At 44.3% G+C, this 9054-nt stretch overlaps 1 protein-coding gene across 13 annotated transcripts in view; it reads right to left on the bottom strand.

Annotated features, from left to right (window-relative positions):
* Window positions 1-2946: 2946 nt before the first annotated feature.
* The window catches only part of STAG3 (stromal antigen 3), a 39402-nt gene continuing 33294 nt past the window's right edge, over window positions 2947-9054 (bottom strand). For 9 of the 13 annotated variants that reach the window (XM_049903360.1, XM_049903359.1, XM_049903367.1 and 6 more), the window contains 5 exons: window positions 8232-8406; window positions 7866-7967; window positions 7311-7395; window positions 6133-6204; window positions 2947-5912 (listed from right to left, as the gene is read on the bottom strand). In XM_049903360.1, the coding sequence (XP_049759317.1) occupies window positions 5904-5912; window positions 6133-6204; window positions 7311-7395; window positions 7866-7967; window positions 8232-8406 (443 nt within the window). In that variant the 3' untranslated portion in view covers window positions 2947-5903. Of the gene's footprint in view, window positions 5913-6132; window positions 6205-7310; window positions 7396-7865; window positions 7968-8231; window positions 8407-9054 lie in introns of those variants that run through there. The other 4 variants (XM_049903361.1, XM_049903363.1, XR_007519581.1 and 1 more) reach the window with 4 other exon arrangements.

Here is a 9054-nt window from a genome sequence, read left to right as displayed (position 1 = left end):
ACAGGGAACTGCCACTAATTCAAGCCAGATTCGGAAGACGACACAGAACCAGGGATATTGTTGCTGATGTTAGATGGATCCTGGCTGAAAGCAGAGAATACCAAAAAGATGTTTACCTGTGTTTTGACTATGCAAAGGCATTCGACTGTGTGGATCATAACAAGTTATGCGTAACATTGCGAAGAACGGGAATTCCAGAACACTTCATTGTGCTCATGAGGAACCTGTAAATAGATCAAGTGGCAGTTGTTCGAACAGAACAGGGGATACTGTGTGGTTTAAAGTCAGGAAAGGTGTGCGTCAGGGTTGTATCCTTTCACCATACCTATTCAATCTGTGTGCTGAACAAATAATCCAAGAAGCTGGACTATATGAAGAAGAACGGGGCATCAGGATTGGAGGAAAACTCATTAACCACCGGCATTGTGCAGATGACACAATCTCGCTTGCTGAAAATGAAGAGGCTTTGAAACACCTACTAATGAAGATCAAAGACTACAGCCTTCAGTTTGGATTACATCTCAACATAAAGAAAACAAAAATCCTCACAACTGGACCAATAAACAATATCATGATCAACGGGGAAAAGATTGAAGTTGCCAAGGATTTCATTTTACTTGGATCCACAATTAACACCCATGGAAGCAGCGATCAAGAAATCAAAAGACGCATTGCATTGGGCAAATCTGCTGCGAAAGACCTCTTTAAAGTGTTGAAAAGCAAAGATGTCACCTTGAAGACTGAGGTGCACCTGACCGAAGCCATGGTGTTTTCAATTGCCTCCTATGCATGTGAAAACAGGATGATGAATAAAGGTGATGAAAAAAAGAACTGACACCTTTTAATTGTGGTGTTGGTGAAGAATATTCACTTTATCACTCACTGCCAAAAGAATGAATAAATCTGTCTTGGAAGAAGTACAACCAGAATGCTCCTTAGAAGCAAAGATGGCAAGACTACGTCTCACATCCATTGGACACATGGTCAGGACGGATCAGTGCCTGGAGAAGGACATCATGCTTGGTAGAGGGTCAGTGAAAAAGAGGAAGACCCTCAGTGAGATGGACTGACATGCGGCTGCAACAACAGGCTTAAGCACAACGATGATCGTAAGGATGGTGCAGGACCAAGCAGTGTTTTGTTCTGTTGTACACAGGGTGGCTATGAGTCGGAGTTGACTCGATGGCACCTAACAACACCTACTTGAACTAAGAAGCACACTCTTCAAGAGTATTATTTTATGTGTTATTGTCCACTCTAATCTTTGTCTCAAGAGTGGGCTTCGGGAATGGTTTCAGTTCTGGGTTAACAGAGAGTCTGGGGGCCATGTCTTCGAGAGTTCCTCTAGTCTCAGTCAGACCAATTAGCCTGGTCTTTTTACACGAATTTGAGTTCTGCACCCCACTTTTCTCCTGCTCCATCAGGGACTCTGTTGTGTTCCCTGTCAGGCCGGTCATTGAGTACCATCTAATTCTTCTGGTCTCAGGCTGATGGGGTCTCTGGTTTATGTGGCCCTTTCATCTCTTGAGCTAATATTTTCCTTGTGTCTTTGATGTTCTTCATTCTCCTTTACTCCAGTTTACATATATTTTAAGTGTTGTAAAAAAGGTTACTTTTGTTCCTGTATGCTTATTATTACATTCTACTTTTTGTCAAAATAATATAAGACCACTCACATATTAGTTCAACATTTACCATCACTTACGAGGGAAATGACTTGCCCAGGGTCACCAGGCTAATAAAAAGCTGAGCCAGGATTGGAACCCTGACAATTTTAGCTCCAAAACTCAGACTCTTGACAATTATGCGCAACTGCCTCTCCTGCACAAAGTTAAATTAAAGTTGAACTACAAGGTTTATGGTAGAAAAGAGTCCTCTGTCCCATCGGTGGAGAGCCTGGTGTGCATACACACACACACACACACAAACTCCTACAACTCAATGAACCCAATCAAAAAATAGACAGTTCACCGGAGGATGTTCAAATAGTCAACAAGCACATGAAAAGACGCTCACCGTCATTAGCCACTGTTACTCTGTACTGTCAATTCCAACTCACGGTGACCCTATAGGATAGAGCAGAACTGCCCCATAGGGTTTCCAGGGCTGTAATCTTTAGAGGAGCAGATTCCAGGTCTTTTCTCCTGTGGAGCTGCTGGTGCAAACCTTTTTGGTTCGGTGTCGAGTGCTTAACCATTGTGCCACCCGGGCTCCTTCATTAGCCATTAAACCAAACAAACAAAAAAACTCAAACCTGTTGCTGTCAAGTCGATTTCGACTCATAGCAACCCTGTACGACAGAGTAGAACTGCCCCATAGGGTTTCCAAGAAGCAGCTGGTGGATTCAAACTGCTGACCTTTTGGTTAGCAAATGAGCTCTTAACCACTATGCCACTAGGGATTCTTCACTGGCCATTAAGATGCAAATCAAAACCACAGTAAGATACCACCTCACCCCCTGTTAGAATGGCAATGATCAAAAAAATTAAACACGAGGTGTTGGAGAGGATGTGGAGAAACTGGAACCCTCACCCACTGCTGGTGGGAATGCAACATGGTGCAGTTGCTATGGAAAACTTTGGTGGCTCCTCAAAAGGAACATGGAACTATCCTAAGACCCAGTAATCCCAATCCTAGGTCTATGCCCACAACAGAAACCTGTACACCAATGCTCAGGTTCAGCACTTTTCTCAATAGCTAAAATCTGGAAACCTAAATGTCCATCAACAGATGAATGAATAAACAAAATGTGGTATATACCTACAATGGACCATTATTCAGCCATAAAGAGAAATGAGGTCGTGACGCACCCCACAACATGGATGAACCCTGAAAACATCATGCTCAGCTACATAAGTCAGTCACAAATACTGTATAACCTCACTATATGCAATAAGCACTACAAAGAAATCAAAGCTTATTAGTGGTTACCAGGGGTGGGAGGGAAGGAGAAGTGAGTTTCTGCTTGAGGAGTGTACATTTATGTTAATGGTGGCAGGATAATTAGGAAAAAGATAGGGATGAGGGTTGCACAACATGAAGAGTATAATCAACGTTGCTGAATTACGTAGAAACTGTTAAATTGGCAAAACTGTTTTGTATTTATTTGTACCATCAAAAAACAAAACTATCAAAATAAACTGAACTTTCAACCAGAATTTCACAAAATATTAAGCCATGATTTCAACAGTGTTTACTCATCACTTTGCTCTTTATTCTCCAAGATTGCTTTTAGCTATTCCAGGTCCCCTGACCTTCCATATAAATGGGAGGATTGCCTTTTCCGTTTCTGCAAAGGCTATTGGAACGTTGATGGAGATTGCGTTGAATTTATAGATTGTTTTACGTAGCACTGACGTCTTAACTAAAAAAGTTTTTGTGGGGCAAAAAGGTATTCTGTACTACTGATAAAATATTTTAAAATGTTTACTTCATCATTAACTCATCCACTACATTTTTATATATTACAATGTGTCAAACTAGTATGTTTATAGAATCTATAAATACATTTTTTTTTACCTGATAAAGTTCCTCAAACTTCTGGAGTCTATGGCTCCACGGTTCTGTTGCAGTTACTGTTGCTACATAACAAACCACCCCAAACTTAGTGATACGGCCCACCACCTTTTTATTATGCTCGTGGATTCTACAGATCTGGAGTTTGGAAAGGGCACAGGGAAGGACTGTCTGTTTCCTGATGCCTGGGGCCTCAGCTGGGAAGGCTCAAAAGCTTGGGGTGGCAATCATCTGAAGGTTTATTCAGAAGGCTGGTGGATGACGCTGAATGCTAGCTGGGATGTCAGCTAGGCTGCTGGCTGGAACACTACACTTGGCCCCTCCATGTGGCTGCTTGGGATTTCTCACAGCAAGGTAACCGAGTTCCAAGAGGGAGCATCTCAAGAGACTGGAAGTGGAAGCTGCCAGTTTCTTTCATGATTTTGGCCTGAAAACTGGCATATCATCACTTCTATCATATTCTACTGGTGAAACAATCACATAGACCAGATCCAACTGCACAATAAGGAGTTCATATAATTTGGGGAGCATGTATAAAGCTTCCACAGGTTCTAAGACTGGGGTTTGATCCACCACACTGGGCTGTCTGGCTTCAAATAAATATCCATATTTACGCGAAGCCTCCAAGTTTTTCTTTTGATCTTGTGAAGTACCCTTAGCTTGGCTAGTATTTAAATGATTCGGAATCCTTACCCTCCAGGATCCTTAGTGACCTCCATACTTAACTCCTAAATTCTCCCACTGTGTTCTCAGATCCCATGAAAAAAACTTCTCTCCTTGGCGCTGTACCACCTGAAAACAGGCTAAAGATCTCTGACCAGGCTGGCATCTCCCAGGCCACTAATGGGCTAAGTTCCCAAAAGAAGACCCACAAACCCAACTTCTAGCTTTTATCTGGGAGTAGGCAGTGGGGGAGGGAGAAGAATGGCGGGAAGAGGAGATGAAGGGGAAAAAGAAGAGGAGAGAAATAGTTCTGGTTGACCAAAAAATAGACTAATGTGACATAGCCATGACATGACTTGGTTACACTAAGTAATGGTTTCTTCTGCACAGACCAGTAGGTGGATGACTGTGTTCAGCCTGTGAGACCACAGTGAGAAACTGTAATTCAGCAGATACCCAAAATGGGGAAGAACTGGAAATCATATCCATAGGGAGAGGCTGCAGGGTTACTTAAACTGCAGAAGAAAATAGTGAAAGTAGAAGTGACAACTGTTTTCTTGTGGGTGAATGCTTGTCAGAGGGAAAAGCGGGAACAGAGGTATTTTGTGCTGCTCCAAGAAGCAGAATAAAAAACAAGTCAAAGTTTCAAGGAGGCAGATTTCCAGAGGCTATTTTGTGGGATTCTGGGTGAGAGATGACAGTGCCTTGGAATAGGATGGTACCAACTAGAAGAGACAGATTAGAGATATATTCTGGACAACAACTTGAGAGGACCTGGTGAAGAATCAGATGGAGGAAGGCAGGGTTAAGGAGAAGTAGGTGTCAAGGACTTGGGTTTTGGGTTGGATGTTTAGAGTAACTTCTAAGTTTCCTCCCAACTCACAGGTATTAACAGTTCTATAAATTCCAAATTATGACAGGTGTCTTCGAGGGAATGAAATTACCCCTGCAAGGAATCCTTAGGTGAAATCTGCCAAGACACAGACTGGCCTGGCCTAAGAGTAGGTGTTTCATAAGGTGCCCACTCCACCTTGCAGCTGGTCAGAACACTGCCTTCCCTTATTTGGGCCTAAATTGTTATCACTAGATAAACTACTCAAAAGCAACCAATCTCTCCCTAACTCCTTTGCCTCACCCAGCCATCCAGTCTCCCAATTACTGAGAAATACATCCTTGAGAGCCTGTACACAAAGCGCTGGGTGGCTTGGGGCGGGGGGGCCTGTCTGTGCACTGGGCCATCAGTATACAGGATACCAGCAGACAAAGAACCTGACCTCTATCAGTTTAATAATCTCAAACCAGCTCCTAGGAACCAGCTGATTTGAACATGTTTATTGAGCGAATTATTAGGGCACAAGACAGCCTGGGCAAATATGTTCTAATAATACAAGAAAACTGTGGTTTCTTTCCATTAAACACATGGAGGGAGTTCCCCCCTCCCCCCACACACACCACATTACTCCAAACATATCAGGAGATGGGTGCTCTGCTCGAACACACAGGGTCAGGGCTATGGTGCATTAGGAAGGATGGGGTGTCAATTCCAACAAAGCCATCAGAGAGAAAGGTTAGGTTAGAAAGGCAAACTCTTCTTCCCCTCTCAGAAGCCAGGGGGTTGCGGCCTGGAAGGAATGGTTCATTTTACTCCTTTCTCCTGTTTGCCTTTTCCAAGTGGTCATGTCACTGAGGTGGGGAATAGAGATGGGGAAGGGGACAGAGTCTTGTCAGAAATCCTGTAACGAGAAAAACAGAAGGAAAACACACACATGTAACCAACAGCCCAAGGGCAGACACAGCCGACCTGGTCCTCCAGATGACAATTTCGACTCCTGGCTCTCTCAATCCCTGGCCTTTCCACCTATTTGACAGGGCTCATGGGTTACCTGCCAGCATTTCCCAACCACACAAAACCCCTCTTAACCTGCCTTCCACAGTCTGTTCTGGGACACTCGCCTCAATGTTCAGCTCTGTAGAATCTAAGAGGTCCAGCCGGCGCTCACCAGGGGAAGAGTAGCTACCTGGTTGCTAGATAGAATGAGGTCAAAAGTCAGAAAGTTCTTTCTCCACTCCCATCACACCCCGAGCAATAACTAAGTTTCTTTTTCAGTCTCATAATAACAAATGGGAATGGGCCACAGTAGGTACCTGTAGCACAGGCAAAGGGCGAGAGAAGGACGAGCTACAGCCTGCTAGGAGTCGTCAGAGAAGTGCCTCCTCTCCTGGCCTGCTCAGACAGAGCCCCTTAAGTGAGTTCAGTTTTAGAGCTAGCAAACGGGATTTTTTCTGAGGGAACCTTAGGAAAGAGCATTTTAATAGAGGCCTTGCTCCCTAGTCTCTGGTTTGGAGATGTCATCGTTTGGTTTTTCCTTCCGAGCACAAGACCTCCATTCCCCTGCCCTATCCTATCCTTTCTCCCTCCTCAAGTACAGAGAAGGGAGCAGATGAATAACAGCAGCACCCAGTGACATTAATACAGCCCTTTTCGGTTTGTAGGGCATTTTCACCTTTGCTGTTTTGTATAAATGTTCCATTTGACATATGATGAAATGGAGATTGAGAGAAGATAAGTAGCTAACTTGACAAAGGACTCAAATTCAGGTCATTTAACTCCAAATTCCATGCTTTCTACCATACTGGCAGCACTTCCTCCTGGGAGCAAGCAGGCTAAGTAGAAAAGGAGTGAGTAACATGGAACTGGGGCAGCCCTCTATAGGACAAAGGAGGGAGGAGGGAAGGTAGGTACGGAAGTGTGTGTGTGTGCGTGTGTGTATTTGTGTGGTGGAGAGACTTAGTGAATGGGTTGTAAGGTTGGATTAGATGAGTTCATCTCTAGCTCTAGGATTCCTTCCAATTCTTAGGGGTTCAGAGGTAACAATACTTATTTAAGGATTGGGGGTGCTATTTCAGTTCTTTCTGGTATTTTTTCTTTTCCTTATTTCTTAAACAAAAGTAAATAGCAAAGTCTGAAGCAACGTACAAACTTTTCACCTTTACTCTGATTCTTTCAAAAAGCCCTAAGCAGCTTTCAGAGACATGGGTACCATCAGGGCTACCAGAAGAGAATCACTCTAGTTTCTCTCCTCCTCTTATCTATCCTTCTAGAGGAAGAAGGGAATGCTGGGTCCTCTCACCTTGTCTGTATCTTGCCATTCTTCACTTGGGTCATCCTGAGCTGCTGGCCCTTCTTCTTCTTCCTCTTCCATGAGGCTGAGTCTGCTGGCAGTAGCAAGAGTAGAGGTTTTCAAACTGTTCTTTCGGGATTCCTGAGAGTTCCTCAGACAGAGTGGAGAACAAGTACAGCAGGGCTCTACGTCCCCACTCTTGGTTTGATCAGAGCAAAACCCAGTGCTGTCGAGTCAATTCCGACTCACAGTGACCCTGTAGGACAGAGTAGAACTGCCCCATAGAGTTTCCAAGGAGTGCCTGGTGGATTCGAACTGCTGACCCTTTGGTTAGCAGCTGTAGCACTTAACCACTACGCCACCAGGGTTTCCTTAATCAGAATAGCTCTACTTATATCTGCTATACATACCAGGGTTCCACATAACACTGGAAGAAAGTGTTCTGTGATTAAAACGAGTAAAAAAAAAAAAATCACTGGGATAGATGCGCTGGATAAGGAGAGAATCCCCTCATGGTAGAATGACAGATGCGAAATGAAGCTAGGAGATGGCAGGGAAGCTCACCGGGTCAGCCGACTGCCCAGACCAGGACCTGAAGAGTTGAGCGGTGTATGGAGATGCCGTGGACCTGAGTACCTCAGCCGCTGGATGTCTGAAAGGCGCTGGCTGTTGAGAATGAAGTAGGATCGGTGACAGGGGATAAGAGTAAAGGGTAAAACGAGGAGGTAAGGTAGTCAGTGTTAAAGTGGAGAAAAGCTCAGTGTAGGGAGAAAGACAAACTTAAAAGATTAAAAAAAAAAAAAGGACTTTAGAAGACTCAGAGAACCGGAGAGTGCTGTAGTAGGGAACAACAGAACAGAAACCACAAGCTGGAGATGGCAAGATGCCGAACTGGGAAGCCAGAGACCAGACTCTCTCCCTGGCCCTCACCCGTGAGTGAACTCTGATTCTGAGCCCTCTTCTTCTTCCACCTCTTCTAACCCTCCCAGGGGCTGCCTACTCTTCACAGCTGTAGAAGTGAGGGTGGGCGTGGGTGGGATGCTGTTCAGCTGTAGGCTTTCTTCCTGGAAGGGAGAGGTGTCCTCTCCGTTCGGCCTGGAGGGGCCTGCAGAGAAGCAGGTGCACATATTAACTGTAAACCAGACACTTCTACTCTTTTAAGAGCTGCCCAGGATTTGGTAAGGGAATGTTAAGAAAGGAGAGAATGGAAAATCTGTATGACCTCATTCTGTTGTATCTCAAAAGTGAGAGGAGGCTAAAGCATAGCCCCATGTGCTAAAAGTAAGGCTTACAGAATCCTTTCTAGGCCTGACCAAGAAAAACTTAACAGTACAGCTTAGAAAACGAGATGGAAAGAGACATAAACATACATCTCTAAACACAAATGTGAGAGGAGGCTGGATTCCTAAGATTGAGAGGTGGGAAAGGAAGTTGGCCTGAGTTACTCAATGAAAACATGTAAGACGCTATCCATCGAAGAGATCCCTAGTGAGAGAAAGCTGGAAATTTCAATATAGCTTTGTAACTAGACATTAGGGTGGAAGGATGAGGGCTAGGGAGGAACAGAAACGAAGGATAGGACTCCCTAAAGGCCAGAAAAAAACGAGATGACTGCAACGTCTATGAAGTTTTGATACGGAAGATAAGTGGAAGATCTGGGGCTCAAAAAGTTTAAGGACCTCTCTCCTCCAGAGCTCAGAGCCCTGGTGGTACAGTGGTTAAGTACTCAGTAAGGTCTGTGGTTTGAACCCAC

Source organism: Elephas maximus, chromosome 12 (genome assembly GCF_024166365.1).
Source record: "Elephas maximus indicus isolate mEleMax1 chromosome 12, mEleMax1 primary haplotype, whole genome shotgun sequence".
NCBI classification, from domain to species: Eukaryota; Metazoa; Chordata; class Mammalia; order Proboscidea; family Elephantidae; genus Elephas; species Elephas maximus.
This window is presented reverse-complemented; position numbering and strand designations above follow the sequence as displayed.